Genomic DNA, 22,074 nt, shown 5'->3' on the forward strand with positions numbered 1-22,074 from the left:
GGGTTGGAGAATGACACTAAGTATCGTCTTTCAAACTGGACTGAATGAATGGAAATTTTTCAGCATGTTCCTTTCTACAGTAGGCTTTACATTTACACTTTTTCTAAAGTGAATTTTCATTATCCAGATTATAATTTCTATTAAAAAATGTATCCATTATAATAAACTGAACACAGGGCACAAAAATCTTTTCAAAGCAACTTCACAATGGTGGCTGTTGGTCATGGAAATGATGAATATCTTACAACCAGATATGACTGGAAAAATAAAAAAACAATTTCACTCAATATGCAAAAAAAGTTTTTGAGGCATACATTTTTTTGCCATGCAAATCCAGGACATTCCAGGATAAATCAAGACTGGTGGCAGGTAAAGTCATGGATCCCATTACACAATTTAACCGCAATAATGCTAGTCATTTGCAGGATAAGGGCTTTACTAGCAAGGTTGACAAATTTTTCTGGTTGCCATAAACAGCATCATAGTGAGGGAGAACTGTATTCACTTAAAACGATTATTCTCATATATAGCTACTGATCTAAATGATTGAAAATCACCTAAAATGTACGGGTTAGTGTTCATTTTCTTGTGCTACTCTTAGCTGAACATTTACATGTCATTCATAGAAAAGCAATGGAGAAAGAAGTCCATTACTGATAACAGTTGAATATTTCAACATTCACCAAATTTGCACAGGTTTTTATCATGAACTCTTCCAATAAAATACACAAAGAAAAGTGAATGCTGCTAGTTAAATCTTTGCAGCAAAATACACACATTGTCATCATACCAGTTTTCCTAAATAGAATGCTAGTGTGTTCAACTTATGGCAGGCCTTACATGTATATAGCAAATTATTTTGAAAGGCTTGTATGCTTTTGTTTACTTCACAATTTTCTGTCAAATGATCGTTATTCAAATTACTAAAACTGTCATATGCACTTTTCTTTGTCATTATTTAATAAGATGACAGAGAAGAGTGGTGCAATACGGTATTATTTTTGAAGGGCTTGTCTAGTTATTGGATCTTAAATTTGCAAAAATTAAAATAATTCTAGATATCTGTGATCAAATTACGTCTAGACAAACAACATGATGAAATTCATAGGTTGCTGTTTTTTTTCCAACATTCTGCAAAATACATGCCGTATAAAAAGAATAATTATAAAGTATAGGAAATTATACATCATACTATCTGCTTGATGTAACTTATCAACTGCAAATTTAAGATCTATAATTTTCTTTATGGAGTAACCATAGTATATGTTGCTAAATGGATTTTTTTCTGTCATGCAACTTTCATCAGAAGTATTAATTTTGATATAAAGGCTGGCACAATTTACAGAAGACTAAAAATTTCTAATAATTTCAATACATTTCTTATATTTTAATGGGTTTATTTCTTCTTCTACAAATAAAGTAATTTCTTTTTATGAAATTATGTTCCTTTCCATTCAAATTTATCCCATAATTCCTAAAGCTTCACTACCTAGATTGCACCATAAATGTTTATTGACACAAGAGAACGACCTTTATCGTTCCATAGTAATTATCCAAAGATTTCATCATCTGGTCATAATTTTCCATTACATTGAAATATGATGGAAAGAAAACAATATATGCAAATCATCTTTTGGACATCATACCAGAAGGAATCTCCCACGCCTTGAAAACTGCTTTCTCCTGAGGAAGAGAATGAACTATCAAGTGGGACTGCTATAGAGTTGTTGTTGATACTCAGGTCATCACCAAACATATCATCTGTGTAAAATAAAACACAAAAAGACCATATATAATAAAGTATGAAAGCTGTATGTACTGTAAATTACAAGTGCTCCATGGAACACATCTTCTAGCTGTCAACTGTTTTATGATGCAGATGAGACCTATGGAATCCTGGTATATCAAAGTATAAACTTTGGGCATACTTGCACCAAAGCATCAGCCGAATACACAATAGATGCAGAACAAACATGATTTTCAAAAACTTCAACAGAGGTCTTTAATTTGGATGATGATGATGATGACAAAAACAATAAAATGATGATGATGATGCCACCAAAGATCAACACTTCTGTTTTGCTCTTCATGGGCAAGACAACAAAGTTTAGGTACATTAGTTTTTGACAATCAGTCACTTTATCATATTAATGATTCACTTGTTTTGTAACTGGCTGCTTACTTTATTTACACTAGCAATTGCCTAAAATGCCCATAGCAACTGATTGCTACAGATGGTGAATATTTTGATCAGAAAGATTTCAGTTGGCAGCTGGAGAATCTCTCAATAGCAGCAAACAACAATGAACAACAATGATGAATTACAGCTACAGCAGAGGTGCAAAACTAGCATTTAACTGACATGATTTTTGTCTTCCATAACAAAAGCTGAAAATCTGAAAGGGGTTGGGGGTCCTTCCCCAACAGGGTTTCGAGGGGCAGCGCCCCTGATCAGGGGGTCCATTTTACACTCATGAAAAGCTGCTCCTGGTGCAACTTATGATCATAATATATAACAAAATAATCATTTGAAAAACTAACAAACTTACCAAATATTTTCAACTTGAATAATTTCACAATATTTATTGTCACATGAATATGTTCTCCAATACTATTGGTGCTTAAGTTATTTCATGTGCTTGTCGGTGTTCACATCGTAATTAAGTCAATAATTAGACATTTTCTGCTGCCAACATATTACACTTCTCTCTTTTCATAACAAATCTGTAAAATAAACACCCAAGTACATCACCTATATACAAATAATCCCATATATTCACTTGTCTTTTTGTCTGCTGGACAAAACCTGTTGATATGCCAGTCTAGCTCTTTTTGCGGCTTTATCAAAGATTTCTTTAGCCTTCCTTTTTTGTCAACAATGATTTTGTTGGCTCAATGTGCAATCGTTTCTTTTCCTTCTCAAAGACAGCCTTTTTCCTTTCAAGCTCCATTGCACATATTCTGACAGAGGACTACATCTGTTCCAGACTCTTCCAACCACAACTTCCATAATTTATATCTTTATTGCAGATGTCACAAAATGCCCATATTCTGTCAGAGGGCTACATCTATTCCCGACTCTTCCAACCACGACTTCCATAATTTATATCTTTATTGCAGAGGTCACAAAATGCCAGTTCTCTAGCATTCAGTTTTGTCATAAACTGACCAACTAATTTTCCGTCGACTTTTCACTCCAGCCATTCCCATTTCCATACATTTTTTAAACCGTTATCTAAACTTCTCGTGTCATGGTCTCTCTCAACAACTCGGGACACCATTTTTTGTAAGCACACTTCTTTCCACTGCCATCAGTTTCATTTAAACGAAGATTCACTGGATGAATTTAAACTTTTGACCAATCAGAATACTCTTTACAAGTCGTGGGCTAACTAATATATGTAGCGAATACATTACAAGGGTCGTTGTGGAATGGGACCGAACCGACCGTTTAAAAACCAACCAAAAAAACCGGATCGGACATAATAAAAATTAAAAAAAGGACTATATCAAGAAAAATCGGATTCAAGTCAGGAGAAAAGCAGAATTCCACTTTAAAACGGAGAAAAATCATGTCTGATTTAATGACAGTTCACCTTGTCCATGCCAGGATACCATGGCGACAATATTTCTGCATCAGAGCTTTCTGCATTTTATCTGTTGGGAGGAGAAAATCAGATTGATGCTCTTTCCAAGTATCATTCTGAGCCGAAAATCTTTCTATCTCCTACATTCTCCAAAAGTAATCCCTTATGTTTCAAAGTGACTCATGGCTACTAAAATATTTCTTGTATCCTACAGGACCAATCAAGGATCAATTTTGCTACATCCCCCCCCCCAAGAAACAGCAAGAACCTCGACAGTCTCTGCATAAACCACAAAACAACTCTTGATCATAAAAGTGTTTGCATGCAAACACTATGTCATAATAACGACAGGTCTAAAAAATCATGGACTAGAGAGCAAAAAGATGATGTAATCAAAATTCTGAATAAAACAAAAATTCCTGCAATATGTACAAGCAACTTCAGGAACCACACGTAATTTGCATAATGTGAATATTGCTTTTGAGAGAATCATGCAATTCCACAATCTGGCTGCAGATTTCTCATATTTCAAACAAAAGGTCAAATATTCTGCCACAAAATATATACTCACCTCTCAAGTCCAACTGCACACAGCACAGATCCAACTTAGCATAATGGACCTGCAACTCTGGGTATATTTTGTTTGTTCTACTGATAACTTCTAACAAACCTCACAGAACCAGATATGATGGCACATTATGTGACAGCAGATCTGGGTCTGTACAGTTTGCAGTCAGACTCGTAAGTTTATATGATACAGCATTCTCTTTCAGTGTAATTTGGATGAACATCTTGCAAAAGCAAATGAGTAGGTAACAATCATCATGATGTACCATTTGCCTTTTATCCTGAAAGACAAGTATACTGAACAGATTGCTCGAAAAGACAATCGTATGTTGTCAACAATCAACAGTAAAGGATGCTTTTCAAAGTAATGGAGAACCTAATACATGACAAGACCCAGGTTGCTCAAAACAGTTTTCGGGCTAGGACCAGATCTGGGGTGATACCTTCTCACCTCTGAAGCAACAAACCATTAAAAATACAACTTCACAAGACTCATGAAGTATACATATTCAGACTTGTCAGAGAATGGAAAAAGCAATGTTGTAAAAAGAATGACAAAGGGTACTGATCCATCTAAGATTATCCCCTTTAGAGCCACACAACACTCGCACCCAATGTGTGAAAATCCCTTCAATTTGCCATTTTCAAGAACCAATACTGAATTTTTAAAAAAAAGAGATACATATATAAGCCAATGACAACTGTGTCCCATATCTTACTTTAATGGGGGTGGGGGGGAATGGACAATAAACAGCTGGATTCCAACAAAATCACATATGAAAACTGTCATTAGCAAATACAAACTGCCAGGAGAAAATGGACCTGGAATCTAGCCAGCATAAAGGTTTCTACATTAGAATTCTCCCCTTGTGGATACAACATAATCATGCACTCTTGACACCAATGTAAATTACAATGTCGAAACATAAACATAGAATAAGGACAACAATTTACTTGTGGGATAATAAGTGTAATTCAGACTACAAGAGGTTGGCCACGGCCTGCATGGCAAGTCCCCCCCCCATGCTTTTGGTGAGTGTTATATGCATGAAGATTCATCCACACACATGACTCTGTGACCAAATGTACCTGAAAAACTGACTATATACAAAGCTTAAACACTGAAGTTAAAACATGAGGTGAATGGGCAAGTCAAGCTCCCAGTAAGGTGGGCTAGACAAAAATTACATCATGATAACACCAAAGAAATTATGGCTTATAGCTACTGCAACAGGAATTATGATGATTCAGCTATTATTCATACTACTCGAGTTTAAGAACATTCTGATGGAATTTTCCAAACAAAAACAATCATTTAAAATAAAAATGTGACCAACTGCAAAGATGTTTTGGGGCTAAGATAGATAAACAAAAGGTATATCGATTTTAAAGCTTCCAGTATGCAAACATTCAATACTTTTTGAATGCTGATGCATGAACATACTAACAAATATCTTTAAGTGTCAAAATTGTCACTGGATTACATGTATTTCCAAGTACTGTTATAAATGTTTCACTATATTAACATCTTGCAATCCATATAAATTTTCGACTTTTGCACTGCTAAATTTTCAATATGCTCTTGAAAATGCGTGATCTGCAGCATTTCTATTTTAACATGGAATATTAAATTCTCACAAGCAAAAGTATTTTTGTCCTACATTCAATTTTTCTCAAAAATCTCACCATCTGTAGCAGACAATGAGCATGTATAAAGGGTTGCTTTTATTTGATTATGACCTTGTTAATTACTCTTAATTACTCTTGGGAAAGTTATTAATAACAATGTCCAAACTGTAACACTTTGTTTTGTCCAAATGTAGTACTTTGGATGCATCCCATGGATCAAGTTACATTTCTCGGCAGTGCAAGTCCTTGAAACAGCCAAGAAGAAAGGTTAATGCAGATTAGAAAATGAAATCTAGGTTATGGTAACTTAGTTTCATTGAAAACTGTAGTACTTCTCATGAAGCGCTGACATACCAAGCAACACGAATGCAGGCATTATTATGAGAAATCAAGCCACAAGCAAATGTTAATGCTGGTCGCTCATTGAAAATATAGGTCACAATGACTAAATTTTGACATAAAAGTGTAGTATTTGTCATCATACATCTTTAGGCAAAGTTCCTGGACTCCGCCAGCAACAGTGAAAGAACCTGAGCTTTATGCAAACATAAGCATAAATCATTAAAACATGAAATTTTGGTATCAATGATCTGTTTTCACTTATGATTAAGTAGTCTACATACCATGCCTCATCATTCTGCATGCAACAATGATAAATTTACCTAAATGCCAACTTTAACATCAGTGTTAATGCCAGCAGAGACTTCTTGATGCTCATAGCCAATCCATAAGCCAAAATAATTTTGCACTCTAGTCAAAATTTGTACAAATGAGCTCCCAAACAGTTTTCCAACAACTAATGGGTCAATATTTTATACTGAGGCTTTATTAATTGTTACAATCAAGAGAATTATAATTTGACAAATTTAAACTTTGTGGAGAGTTGCAAGTTAATTTCTCTCACTTCAAGTCCTTGGGTACATTCCACATATTCAATGACGTGATTGTCTTTAAAGAACAAAATATGGGCTAATTTGTCACCGTGTTAATTATGCTCACCATCGGATATGCTGTTATCTAGTGCTAAGCTTGTACTATGACTAGAATATGGGGAGTCGGTCTTGGAAGACTGCTTTGTGTGAGGGAACAGCTTGCGATAAGGGTATGTGAACACAGAGGTTATTAGAAGTATGTATTCCCATACACGGAAGAACAAACCTTTTGCTGAATTCATCTGCAAGAGAAACAAATGGATTGCAATGTTTAGTGATGCAGTACAAATGTAAACAAGTAATCAAAGTAAATTCATCTAGAAGAAAAATGTACACATTTAAAGCATTGAATGCAAACACAATTTCCTATTTTTAAAAAACAAAAAACATCAAATTCATCTTTAATGTTTTTAATTTCATTTTCTAATGAATGACTAGATACTTACTACATCCCAACTTAAAAACTGAAATTGGGACCTTGACTGTGATGCCCAACATTATTGCCATCTTTTTCAAGAAAACATAATTTGAATTTTAGTTTTTCAATAAATGTAGATTTTTATAAATTCACTGATACAAAAATGTATACAAAATTCAGCATGTCAGATTTTTAATTTTCTTTATAAAAAAAAAAGAGCATATCATCGGTACATAAAGAGAAATACTCACTGCACTTTTAACCATATATTCTCTCCTCCTCTTCTTCCACACCTGCAAAATTGATAATAAAATGCACTTAGAGCTCAACCGAACAAGATTGCTAAACAATTAATTCATAAACTCTTGGCAGTGAGAATACAGTATCTTGCTCAAGTCTGAGAGTTTCACAATGAGAAAAGACAAACCTGGGCTTGATACCAATTGCATGGTTAGCTTTGGCGTATTTGGCATATCTGGGTCATTTGTCAAGGATTTTTCTATGCCTTTCTTTAGGCCAAATTGCAACCTTATTCCCAATCAACAAATAGGAAAGAAAAAAAAGATGATGTCACTATGGTCAGTTTGCAGTTCTGGACATAGTAACACCTTTATGATAATTCAGCCCACTTTTGGAGTGCTTACCAATTGCTTTACAACATTTAAGCATAATATTCATGTGCAAATCTTTTAATTGCAAGGGCAGGGCCCCAGGACTCACTTCAGAATTGGTAGAAATATCCCCATTTGTACAACAAATAAACCAACGGACAGAATGTACAGGTTAAATAATATTATTACAGTACTGTTGAAATGACAGGTTGATTGTTTTTATAGACCTGCTAACCCCTTACAAGGTCTTCTCAGTAAAGCTGTCAAAATTTTCTGTCAACCAGACCTTTTTTCATTAATGTATAATAAAATATCACATAACTGCTATTTTTCACTTTGGAAACATGCAAGTAAAAAAAATCAGAAGTGTTATCCGAGACTTTTGCAACAAAGACAAACATTATTTTCAACTAAAAAGCAGACACTGACCTTAATTAACTCAGTACACTTTTAGAAACTGGACTTCCAAACCCCACATGGCTCAAAAGGCTCATTGCTAGCTCTCTCAATGTAATCTTGGGTTTAACTCAACAAATTCAAGTGGCAATGACTATCATCTCTCCCGCCATAAAACAAACTCAAATCAACACATTATGCCCAATAAACATAATTATCTTTCCCTCCTTTTTTCCAAGATTTGGAATATTTCTTTTTTATAATTCTATGCAAACTATTTAAACTTTTTAAGAGACTTATTTGTCTTCAATGTATTTCTGTTTGCTGGGTGCCATTTCTGAAAAATGCTTTAAGCAACAGCTTGATCATGCAGGCATTTTGCATAAAAATACAGCAGTTTAAGCATCTGAGGTACCGCTGTTAGACTGGTTCCCTGACCAACTCCACTGAATCCAAACAAAACCCAGTTCTAGCTAAAACAAGGAGAAGCCAGTATCCAAACTTAGCTGCTGGATCATTTTGCTCTTTTTGCTATTATTTGGTAATGTCGTCATTTTGGGGTCAAAACAAAAGGATCAGGAGGTGTGCTTATAACATGTACATATGGAATGAGGGAAAATTTGTATCAACTCACCTTTCTGATACAGGGAAATGCCAAGACTTGATCCACGGTGGGTCTACTCCTTGGACAAGGATCCAACATCTGTTTTATGGTGTACTTCAAGTCAAAGGACTTGTCTGCAGCAACAGGAATTGAGAAATTATCAATAGCACATTCAAACTACGACCAATAATTTTGTTAGCAAAGAATGGTTTCACTTTTATGTTACATCTCTATAAATTCTAATAATGAATGATATGAATCAAGTCACTGTAGGTGAGGAAACTTCATCTGTCAGGTTTAGTGACATCTTGTCAGTATGAAAATGGCATCCTGTCTTGCAATCTAAAACTGTACTATAAGACTAAAGTACTCTAAATTCACCATCTTCTAGAAAACATGCATGTTTCTGCTACAAAATGATCCGAGTTACTAGTTTTAGGCAAAAAATTCTACAGCTTTCAAACCCACGAGATAAAATCAAATGCGATACCCATTAACTGAGCATAAATTAAAAAATGTGACAAAATTGCACATATCCTGTAGAATAATGAACAAACATAATTTTGTTATGTATATCCACCGCATTCAGTAAGTTTCTGATCTGAACTTTTTTCAAAGATTATTTCTTGGTACAGCTTGCTTTGCATTTTGGTCTTGACCTCACGATACATTACAAATTCAGATTTTATTTGCTTGCTTAATTCATGACAATTTTATGCTTATGATAACTGAGAGATTAACGTTACACCATATTTTTACCTAGTAGGAATTCATTTGGCACATGACCACTTCTTAAGGCATGCCAGCCATCTCCACCCCGTGGGAGATCAAGGTCACTTGCCAACTCAAGGATACTAATACCCAAGCTGTAAGTAAAGAATAGAAAAACTTTTAAGAGGGACAAAATATTTTTAAAACTAGAGCAGATAATTGGCAAGATCTATACTTCCCATCTCCACAGAGTTCTTGCAGAACTGTCAAAAATGCAAACTTCAGGTTGGTGCACATTGTGTTTTTCAGATGCTTTATCTTGACAGTGTTGATAACAAAGACTAACACAATGCTAGAATAGCTATGCATGGCCTGTATTCAGTAAGGATGGCATTATGCACTGTCGATGTGGAAGGCAGTTTGAATCTAAATAAACAGCAGGGTTTCTGTCTTGCAAAAGACAGGAAAGCTGCAAAAGTTCTCGTGGTAGTGTTGAAGAGAAGGATTCACTACTCTAAAAGATTTACATCATTTATGGCACATGATGTCATATACATATACCAAAACGGCAGAACATGTAAATACATCAGTATTTGTGAAAAGCAACTGCCATGAAATCTGGGACAAAAGGTCCACTTGGAAAACACATGGAAATCTGTTTTTAACATTAAGACTGGGGAGAGTGAGATCGCTCTCCTGGAAGCAATTTGAGGAGCATGATGGCATGTTAAAGTGATCTTATTCCTCAAAATACAAGCCCTGAAACAGCCTGTCATCCTGTGAATTTTCAACATGGAGGAAATGCTCCTATCAGCTTTGCATATCACTTTGTGTTTTTTTTTAATGGTGCTTTCTTCTCAATCATACTATTCCAAGATCAACAACAAAATGATTGTCACATTAAAATATAATGTCTTCTGCAGTGTGGCAGTTTATAGTGATGTCTAGCACTGGGGAATCATGCCAGACATGTAGCATCGTGTCCCGCCCAGTCACATTATCCTGACCAGTCCTAACACTAACCTCTTAATGCCAAGTGCCAGCTGCGGCAGCTGTCAGTACCATTGTTGTCTTTGGTATGACCCGGTCAGGAGTCTAGGTGGTCACTCTAACCACTTAGGCCACCGAAGTGGATGGATAAAATTGTGAATATAACATCCAGCGTGTAATGTTTTTATTTTAAATTCTAATACCTGAAAATATCAGCTGGCTTGCCAAACTTTCCATCCATCAATTCTGGAGCTAAATATTTTGGATCCCCTTCCTGAGCCTCCGAAAAGTCATTCCCCTACAAAAGAGGAAAGAAGAGAGAAAATGAATGTATGGCTTGACCATGTATAGCATGAACTGTGATACAACATTAAAGTTCTCAGAAACCATTCAATAAATTTTATCAATATCCATATTTACTTAATGTTTCTAACAGAAATAAGAACACCCCATAATTAACATATGGAAAGAATTATGCATTTTCTCCATGTAGAGACAAGACTGATGAATGTGGGGACTTCCTCAAGAATTTTAAATTATATGGCAAGGTTCAAGGTGCAGCAAAAATCATCGTCACTGCAAAATGCACATGTTTTTGTTTTCATATATGCTTTAATGATCATCAGAAGTTGCATTAAAACATTTCTTTTACAAAATCAGATGTGCTTTCCAAGCAATATTTATTTTTATGGAAACTGACCTTTTCCCACAAGTGATTTCGTTTATCACTGCTTAATATAAAAGCATCAGAAAAAACTTGAAAGCAACCCACAACAGAGGTACAGTATTCCATCTGGCAATGTCTCATGTGAAGCAACATTTGTTGAACTGAATTTTATCCCATTTATTCTGTCAAAACCTTATAAAATATGTATTTTAAACAATTCTGAATTTACAAGTTGCATAACTTGTGTAAAATTTTAACATTTTGAACTTCCTCTGATAAATTCAAGAATTTCTGGGATCATTAGAAGTTTCTGAACAAATGTGACGACTTTTCAAGGATAAGACCAATTTTTTCCAATATTCAATGAGCTTTCAAGACATCACCTCAAAATTCAAAGCTTTTTCTTATGTCCATTAAAAAAGTCATGTCAAGAGTTACTATCTGTACTCATTTACAAGTCAAACTGCATGGACAGAGTAATCAGTAGAACAAACAATATAGGTCCCGATCTGCAGGTGCATTATGCAGATCCTTGTTGCTTGCAGTCTGACTTGACTTACAAGTGAGTATATATAGTAAAAGTCCCAATTTGAAATGATGAACAGGGTGAACGCTTCATTATAAAAGAAGATAAAGATGAGCTTGGATAAAAGCTACAATTTTCCTTTATAAACCATGAGAACAACAAATACAACCCTTCACTAGACAGGTCATAAAAATATTTATGTTAAATAATTCATTTTTTAAAAACATAACCTTGTCACAATAAGAAAGTGATCAGATCCACATTAAGCAAACACAAGACTGTATGCACACTGTGTGCAGAGAAATGTGACAAACCTTTGACAGGTCAATGACTAGCCCACAAAACCTAAGACTGTATGCACACTGTGTGCAGAGAAATGTGACAAACCTTTGACAGGTCAATGACTAGCCCACAAAACCTAAGACTGTATGCACGTTGTGTGCAGAGAAATGTGACAAACCTTTGACAGGTCAATGACTCGCAGATAAAACCTAAGACTGTATGCACATTGTGTGCAGAGAAATGTGACAAACCTTTGACAGGTCAATGACTAGCCCACAAAACCTAAGACTGTATGCACGTTGTGTGCAGAGAAATGTGACAAACCTTTGACAGGTCAATGACTAGCCCACAAAACCTAAGACTGTATGCACATTGTGTGCAGAGAAATGTGACAAACCTTTGACAGGTCAATGACTAGCCCAAAGTCTCCAAGCTTGCAAACATCGTCATAGGTAATGAAAATGTTGTCTGGCTTGATGTCCATGTGAACCAGGTTGTTGTCGTGCAGATGTTTCACAGCCTGTAGCGAAATAAAGTCAGCATAAATGAACCCAGAAAAGACTACCTTAGACAGATGTTGAGCAAGATATCCAAAATGTAAAATTATATATTATTATTAACATGGTTCCCACAATTTTCTAAATATAAATTTCCAGGTCTTTTCCAGGATGAAATTAATTTTTGCAAGGTTAACATATGCCCATTACTGAATGGAATTAAAGAATATTTTGGATTACAAAACATGCATTTTCCAAGTCTGAAGATGTTTCCCTTTCAAGACTCTCCAAAACATATGTCAGAAAAGATGATCATGTACAAACCACAAAACGAATCACACGAAACAAATCATAATATTTTCCTATAAACTGGCATTTAAAGCCATTTCAAGGTACAGAATACAAATCCTAACTTTACTTTGCTGACCTGCATTATATTGCTACATGGAAACAACGTTTTGTTTCCTTTCAAACTTTTAATTCCAAAGAATTCTAAAGCAACGTATGTGCATGTTATACAATGTAAACATTTCCTATCACAGTATGAAAAAAACCCCAATAAACGCAAAGTATTAGAATCTTATCTTGTAACAAAAACAGTTTAATCCTGAATCTATGCGTGCCAAAAAAAATCTCAAAACAAGCTTTTTCAACCAACCCAATCTCCTTAAGATGATTCGGTTAAACATTCCATCATTTAAAGACATTTACAAAAGGGTTGATTTAAATTCTGACAAAAGACATTCAAAATTATATGCTGTTGTATAAACAAGGGCCAAAATTTCTGTAAAATCATCTTGTCTTCTTGTAGGTCAATAAACCAGTCCCAAAACCTGTATTGATACATGGGCTCTTATCATTTCTTAATATATAATAAAAGGGACAATATCCCATTTCTCCTGCATTCTATTTAAGATATGAAACCAATGCTTCAAGCTATATGTCACTGTAATAGTTTCACACCGAAGTTCAGCGCAGAGATTTGACCTTATTCTAATCCGGGTTTCCTAACCCCATTTTTCACATTTGGACATTTAGGATGGAGTGTGGGTTCAGAACAATTATAAATAAAAAATTTGGAATCTGCCGCCACTGTAAGATAGCTTACCAGTGGGCCTAGCAAATTTAAACTTTGTTATAATGACTTATACCTGCCTGAAATCGAAAAGAAATTTTTGTTCTCAAAAGTGGCAAGTATTATATTCGTTGTCTTTAATCTGCTGACAGACTAGACGAAACTCAGCATAGATGAAACCTGACCCAGTACTAGCCATTTGCGTTAATAGTCACTAAAGCTGTACCAATGTCACTTTCTGCCGATTATGCTGATACCGTGTATAGCCTATTATGAGACCAATTATTTCAAGAAACCGCATGTTCTACAGCTAGTGAAAGCACTAGCATTTGATTGACAAGTGAACCATGCCCTATTTTTGTTTTAACAATGCCAAAAATGGGTGCGGATTTATGTTAACAGTTTAAATGTGGTCTCAAGCTACCATATGTGTGATAACTATTTCCTATATTTTATATCCCATTTTATTTCTTACTGTTAACTCATATATGCAAAAAGAACTCTTCATTAAATAACATTTATTCAGAATTAGTTTTTGGGGGGCACATATGCTCTGTGATATGTTTCTTCATTCTTTGTTTTAATTTAACGATGGGAATCAATGCTTATATTATATATGGTACAGTAATGCCAGGTCAAGTCGACTCGTTTAAGTTTCTTTGGTGGGAAAGGAGATCATAATTTGCTTGTCAAGAAAAAATCTACAGCATTCAGTGATCATTCCTGGGATTTTGGATAAAAGTCACTAATAAGCAAAGTGCGGCAAAAACAAATTTCTGAAATCCTGGTTGACAGATGTACTTTGTGAAGCTAGCCGTAAAAAAGGGAAGGGGCATTTAATTCCTAAATGTGTGAAATCGACGGTCACATTATAAGTCACTTATCTTACATTGCAAAGAATGATCATAGGGTTTTAGTATTAAATTTCATTATCTAAATAAAGTTATTTTTTTTTTTACAAAACTATTATTTGGAAAATAATATATAATATAGATTTGCTTAATACCTGATGTTTCTATTATAAAAAGAGAGACTGTAGGATTGTAGATATTTTACATTTGATAATACGTTTATTTCAGGTGAAAACAGTTAGACCTATGCACTAAGGGTGATGCACAATGCAAAGACCATGGAATTAGTGCAAAACAGTCATGTAATGATTTATTTTTTAACTACCCCATCATTTTCAATTTTCATTGCCTATTACATTAATAGTCTTGGAAAAATATTCAATACTTATTCTGGCGACATTTTTTGAAAATTGGCAACAAAATATTGAGACTGGTGATTTTTTGGTGACAACCTTTTAAAAGCCAGGACCATCCCTGTAATGTATATGCCGGAAGATCAACAGCCACACAAGGCCTCATTGGCTGCTGTGACTGGGATGAGTGCATGCATGGCATTGATAATTTACTGTGAGCAGACAATCAGCAGTAGTTTACAGCAAACGTGTTAAAAGTATTTACTTTTAAGAATATACTGTCTTTCAATTAACCCCCAAATCAAATGTTTATTCCATAATTTCCACTACTTAATTCTGATTTAAAATTCAAGCCATGTCAAGATGAATGTTATGATTAAATTTATATTTTGGAAATTTGTTTACATAGGCACAGATTATTTCTGCCGATACCGATTATACCAATTGTTCCAATAATCGGCCCAATTAATTGGTACAGCTTTAATAGTCACATGACTTCACAACTCTCAAACAACGACATCGGAAGTCCAATAGTCACTTGATATCAACAACAAACTCCGTTTTAATGTCGTACAAAATTTCAATTAAATGAAAGTCTCATACCATTCGTAAGAACCAGAAAAAAAACATATTTTTCAACATATTTATTTCGAGAACAACTATAAGAAACTTGGACAACCTGATTCATCAAGCAGACTAGTCTGGTTCCCTGCTTTGTATGCTCCATGCGTGAGACAGCACGTCAACGTGATACAACAAAACTCTGGAAGTAGGTCTCGGAATAAATATAGAGAATTCTGTGCTCTTTCATTTTTGTATTTCTATTGCAACCAGTATACGACTTTGACTAATACAAACTTCCTACAACATTTGAAAATGCCGGATGAGAGATTATGCGTGCTCATGCAACTAGCAATCAAAATCACTAGTACCAGCTCAAATTTCATCAACACATTAGATTTTTCATCTTTCAGCAGATTAAAGTTAAGATTTTAATAATTAAATAATTTTCATATTGATTTTATGCAGGTATAACTCAATTTAACGTTTAAGTTTGCTGGACCATCCGCTAAGCGGCTATGCTTTAACGCCACCATGTTCTCTTCTTGTGTCAACAAATATATTTATGGCAAACACCTAAACGATCCATACTGCAACCTCCTAATAATATTCTGGTTAGAACTCGATAAATGTAACTCACGATCAGTTCAGTTACGACTCAATTATGTAACTGTTTTTGAGGTCGGGAAAATAATCTTCATTTCTCCAGACCTTTTCCTGATAGCATGGAAACCCTGCTCAGATGGTGAAACGTTAACAAGGCACAGCTACATGCAATAGTTTCTGTCCTCCCAAATGGCATCCAATTATGTCAGGTTGCTGAGCTATGGTTGCAACAAAGTGTCAATGGATAGATCGACCAATGGACAGATCGACAAGGGATGGAAAAGGTCATTATTATAGGGTTCCTGAATTTCAATGCTAGGCCCTCAACAAAAAAGACTGCACAAATTTACATACCATCAGCAAGTCCACCAGATAAACCCATATATCCTTCTCAGGTATGTCATGTCGATCTTCTGCAAGGTGGCTTAAACTGTAATGGAAAATAACAATACAATGTAATTCATAACAATAGTGCGTCAAATGGACCAACCCTCTACTGGCTGAAAAGAATTTCCAAGAATACACAATAAGATTTTCCTTTTAACTGCGAAGTCTGAAATCTATATGATATTGTTGAACCTCTTGAACAAACCAGATTTGGTAACAAAAATGATAGGTCAGGAGATAATTTTTTGGTCATGGCCATTGACCTTGAACCTGACATCGTGGACAGAAAATCTTTCAATTTCTGTCAGACAATAGCAAGATATGCCATTGTTTTCCAAGAATACATTATGTACTCACTTATTAATCGAATCAAACTGCAGACAACAAAGATCCTTATCTGCTGTAGAATAATGTGCCCACAGATCAGTCTACGTTGTTTGTTCTAGTGAATACTCCTATCTGTGCCTTATTTAACAGTAGATCTGGGTCCATGCAGTCTGCATTTGGACTCTTATAAGCACATATGGTTTTTAAAATTAATACTTAAAGAAAACAAACAAAAAGTCATTACATAAATGGCATTATTCAAAGTATTCATCAAATGTATCTACAAACTCGATTTGGAACAAAATATATTAATAGTCGTTTGTTATTATGGTCACATGTAAGTGCAGCTAAAAGACGGAAGTCAAGATCTTAACTGTCAAAATCATAGCCATGATCATGTTAAGCGTTCAATGCACAAAATGTGTTTTCTGATCAACTAATTTAGGTAATAAGGTGGAAAACTCGTATTTCAACATGAGGTGTGTATGATTTGTATTTTTAACGTAGCTTTAACAATTTTTCAGTCATATCACTATGATGTCTGTGGTGCGACAGTTTATAGAGATGTCTAGCACTGGGGCATCATGCTGCAGACATGTAGCATCATGTCCTAAACAGTCCGAACACTAACCTCTTAATACTGAGCACCAAGCGAGGCAACTATTAGTACCATTTTTTTAATAAGTCTTTGCTATGACTCGGTCGGCACATGTCATCATGAAAATGGAGAGCTGCTGGCTTGCTTTACCAGCTCTTTAAGATAAAAAAGTAACCAAAAGAATCCCCATTATAAATCCTGATCCCATAGTTTCATGAAGTGGTACAGAGAAGGGAAGTTGGTGACATTACATTTACAATAAATATCTTAAATCAAAGCCCTCCATGGACTTGCCAACATACTCAGAAATGAACAACCCAAATGCTAGGTAGATCCACCTGCAAGGGGGAGGGGGCATCACAAAAAAATTCTAACTGTTGGAAAGTGGCAACAAGGTCTCACCAACTTTTTGCAGAGATCATTAAACTAATTGTAACAAATTAAGGAAACTTGCCTCGTTTTGCATAGTTCCAACTGCATGTACAAAAGCATTTTTTCCTCCCAGGCTCTGTAAAGCCTCACGCAGTTGGTATGACGAGGCAACTTCTCATACTTGGCAACCTCCTCTAGCTTCCGCTTCCTAAAACAAATGTGAAAAAGCATAGTAAAAGTGTTGACTTGAGAAATGTATGCCACCACTACACTTTCTGATTTGTTAATGCCGATCTTTTGTCATTTATTACTAATTCTGTTCAGTTGTTTTGGAAAAGTTTGTTTCAAGAATTTTCTGTTTTTAGTAAAGGTGACAATGTCTGAATTTCAAGTTTGGTCAATTTTTTCCCCTGTTCTTTGATATTCATGTCAAATCTATGCAGTTCTATTGGCGTAATGCTGTCAAATAAAACCAGTTTCCCTATACATATATTTGTGCGCCAGGGATGCATGCTGGAGAAAATTTACGCACATGTTTTGTTGTAATGCAGAGTTTTTTTAAATGCAAAGCATTTGCATAAATCGATCAGGATTTATTTAATATCCAATGCTTTGGGTGAGAGATGGCATAGTGTATACTTAGTGCATAGGGAACCAGACGGACATGTTGTTGTAGGGTTTAACGTCATTTTTCAGCACACGATAGGCTACATATGGCAGCCAGTACTAATGGTGGAGGAAGAACCCGGAAAATCCCCGGAAAGAACCACCGACACACGAGAAGCTACTGGCAAGCTTTCTCACATACCCACATTGGCTGAATCCGAGACTCGAACCCACGCAGACAGAGGTGAGATGGCAGTCATCTGTAACGGAGAGCGCTTTAGACCACTCGGCCACTTGAGGCCCCACCAGACTGACATAGGCAATATTATGATTTGGTCCTGGTATTTAACATCAACGCTTGTTGCAGTAGAAAGTGATCACCAGATTAAAACAGCTTGGACTAAGAATCATTACCAAAGAAAATGAAAGAAGCAGAACAAACAGGAGTAACTGTGGATCTAACTTTAATGAAAAACAGAGAAAATAATTCCCTTGACTGGAATACGGTACATCCATCAGGATTACTGGTGTGACTTCTGACCACAGTAATAAAATTATTCTTTGAATGGACAATGCATTTGTTTGTTAACTGTGTTGGTTTATTTGTATTTTTAGAGTGAGAGAGCATGTTCAAGTTGCAATATCATATTTCAAGCTGAAATACATTTTTACCCCCCCCCTTTTTTAATTGACCCCCTGTTCTGATGCAATGTTTCTTCTTACCCTCAATTTTACACCCCTGAGGGGTACACTGAAAAAGACAAAGGTCTGCAATTTTTAGAAAAGTCATTCATAGTTTTTCCTATATTTGGTTACAACAGCCACATCTGATCATAGATCAGCATTGTTTAAACAAATTTGAGAAAGTCCTTCACGCCTAGATGCTAAATTTGGTTTAGTGCTTTTTTGGCAACTTTAAAATCACAATTGTTTAAGTATGGACAACCGAAGTAGGGCCATGCTATAAGCTCACTCAGCCCTTGGATAGATGAGCTTAAAAAAGGGAGCATATTACCTCTACAACACAAATCTTTACATCAAACCAAAACTTGGTGCACCAAAACACATGCAACACTAACTTCTCAAACAGATTGTTTTAGGGCCAAGTTTGCACCTGTGTTGTGCAAAAGGAAAGCTTTTAAAATATGGAGCTGCAATACAAGATTTAGATGCAATTTACCCTATGAGCGGTTTTCTCTGAAACACTAGAAATGTTTTATAAATGTTACATGACGATCTTACCTGTCTGACTCTCCACGGAATCTTTCCTGAGATTTTTTGACAGCATACAACCGACCATCTTCACGACTTCGGACTTTAAATACCTGCAATGTTCAGGTAAACATCTTTAATAGGGCAACAGGAGTTTAAAATGTCAAATAAAAACAAACTTGAGACTGAACTGTACAACAACAATTTTCATTTTAAATTTCATGACATTGAATCATCCTAACACAAGGTGCTTCATATTGGTTCATTCTGGCTGGTTCATTCTGCGGACACTAAGTAAGAAAGATCATTTGTTAACTGGATGGCAGACATGAAATAAAACGATCCAACTGAAAGGCAAAGTTTAGCATGGGTATCATGAATGGTAAATTATATGCCTGACCCTTAAGTAGATAATTTAAGTTTTTAAAAAAGAAAAAGAAAATTCTTTTAGCCTGTGACCTTTGACCCCATAATCAACAGGGATTTTCTTTGCTTTAAGTACAATCTATCCAGAATTTTTTTAACAGTAAGTGGTGGAGAACTGAACTTCAATATTCTTCCTTACCCACCAGTGTAAGCTATCCAAGGAGCTTGGTAACTGTCGATGATAAAAAAAAAAAAACAACTAAATTTATCTGAGACACTATTAGAATTTTATCTATAAAAATGGGAGCAACATCTATGTCTAAAAAATTTAAGGAGAGTAGGGGGAAAAAAAGGAGGAGGATATAGTTCCACATTTGCATAACACCCCATCTCATCATATCCATCTCTCTCTCTTCCTGCACCATTGTTGGAGTTTTATTCAAATCAAAATCCCCACCACCTCCAAAGATGTTAAGTATTAATCTGTGGATTGTTTCCAAGCTTAATCTGCTCCTTGTGTGTTGTTGTTGTGGGGTTTAATGATATTTTTCAGCACAAGATAGTCTATACATGGCAGCCAGTATTAATGGTGGAGGAAGAACCTGGGAAAACCCAGGAAAGAACCACCGATCCACGAGAAGCTATTGGCAAGCTTTCTCACAAACCCACAAAGGCCAAACCAGAGACTTGAACCCACGCAGACAGGTGAGATGGCAGTAATCCATAATGGTGACTGCTTTAGACTACTGGCCACTCATGACCCCCACTCCTTATTTACATATGAACATTGCTGTGCTGAGAATCCCCTTTCAGAGTATGGTGTCTTAACACATTAACCCCTGCAGCTTTTTGTCATTTTCACCTTAAAATCGAGTAGGAAACACATTTTGAAAGCTATTTCTGAATAGATCCGAAAACACACAATCCCCGGCGATCTTTCAATAACATACTGCCTAGTCGCGCAATGGAGTTTGGGGGGGGGGGGGGGTTTGTGCTAAACGGAGCCATTATTTTTGTATGGAGACCACTCTTTATTCCAAATGCCCATCTTATCCTACTTTCTGCAAAGGCTCATCTGTCTGTTTGCAGTTTATACCAGTTTGCCTTAGATCTGAGAGTAAAAAGTCTAAAATCCGGAAACAAATCGGATTCCGACCACGGGCGAATTTTGGGTAGAAAAAATTGGGTCCAAAAATTGAGTTTTTTCATCTGTATTTTGTAGTGCAACTTGTTATTCCAGATTATTTGCTATCATTGTAGAGCTACATCTGTCTACCTTGCAAAGGCTCAAACCCATTTGGTTCAAATTGCCGAGAGGAAATGAAATCCATGACATTGTTAAGTCACAAACATAGATAATGATCTCCCCCTCCCAAGATTTTAGTGGGAGGTTAAAAATATGATGTATCAAAAAGTAACACGTATGCCCAAGTGATAATTTGTTTTCTGCTGCTATTTATTAAATTATCTGCTAGAAGATTTAGATTAATATATCAATATTCCCATTAAAAAAAACTACAGTATATAATTCATGTACAAATTTGACTATATTGTTAAAAACCAGAAACTGACTTGTGCATCTAATTAAGCCTTCTAGGCCAGTACTTTAAATGCTTAGTACATTATATATAGGAATCATTACAATATATTCACATTTTTAAAAAGGCTCATATCACATCTGGTTAGAAACAGGATATTATCCCTGTAATTCACAATGTTGCAGAAGTTGTACAAATAAAAATTTCACAAAATTTAACACAGTACCATGTTAGTGTTGTCAACAATGGCATTGACTGTTTACACAAACAATGTATGAACTCGTTTAGTAGAGTATGTACTTTAGATAACCGGTATTTGGATTAAATGCAGCAAATAGTACAGAAGATATGGGACTTCCACAAACGCTGACACAGCATATTAACATGGTTGAGAATGCCATCACTGCTAACATGTATGTATCATCATTTAAAAGTCAAACAAGATACGACAGAAGACGAAACATCACAATGGTAGTAGTGGTTAGTACTGTCCACACCATATATACAATCACTTTAAAGTCAGATCCAACTTCAAACTGTATTGAGCCAGCATATCTGGGTCCATACAATATGTTCGTACTAGAGGCCAAAAATGTGTTTCTTATTGCACTGGTTTTAAAACTGGAAGGCATCAAAACACAAAACAACAAAAAATTGTATATTTAATGTGATATTTTTTGTGGGTTTTTATTTACGGGATAGTGGGGAAGGAGGCGAGGACTAGGGATGACATGGAGAATCAGGGATGGTTTGATGACCTTCCTTATTTACTGGGCCTAATCAGTACAACACTGATCATTATCTC

General features: G+C 35.5%; 1 protein-coding gene across 2 annotated transcripts in view; it reads right to left on the minus strand.

Moving 5' to 3' along the window:
• Window positions 1-22,074, minus strand: part of LOC149785336 (membrane-associated tyrosine- and threonine-specific cdc2-inhibitory kinase-like) — a 36,004-nt gene that overhangs the window by 8,490 nt on the left and 5,440 nt on the right. The window contains exons 4-13 of one of the 2 annotated variants that reach the window (XM_089979232.1): window positions 19,396-19,478; window positions 17,630-17,755; window positions 16,218-16,293; window positions 12,318-12,440; window positions 10,649-10,743; window positions 9,504-9,610; window positions 8,775-8,878; window positions 7,385-7,426; window positions 6,783-6,957; window positions 1,647-1,761 (exon numbers count right to left, since the gene is read on the minus strand). In XM_089979232.1, the coding sequence (XP_089835358.1) occupies window positions 1,647-1,761; window positions 6,783-6,957; window positions 7,385-7,426; window positions 8,775-8,878; window positions 9,504-9,610; window positions 10,649-10,743; window positions 12,318-12,440; window positions 16,218-16,293; window positions 17,630-17,755; window positions 19,396-19,478 (1,046 nt within the window). The remainder of the gene's footprint in view (window positions 1-1,646; window positions 1,762-6,782; window positions 6,958-7,384; window positions 7,427-8,774; window positions 8,879-9,503; window positions 9,611-10,648; window positions 10,744-12,317; window positions 12,441-16,217; window positions 16,294-17,629; window positions 17,756-19,395; window positions 19,479-22,074) is intronic. The other variant, XM_089979233.1, reaches the window with a different exon arrangement.

The sequence above is a fragment of the Sinohyriopsis cumingii genome, chromosome 13 (genome assembly GCF_028554795.1).
Source record: "Sinohyriopsis cumingii isolate HCF-2022 chromosome 13, ASM2855479v2, whole genome shotgun sequence".
Lineage (NCBI taxonomy): Eukaryota > Metazoa > Mollusca > Bivalvia > Unionida > Unionidae > Sinohyriopsis > Sinohyriopsis cumingii.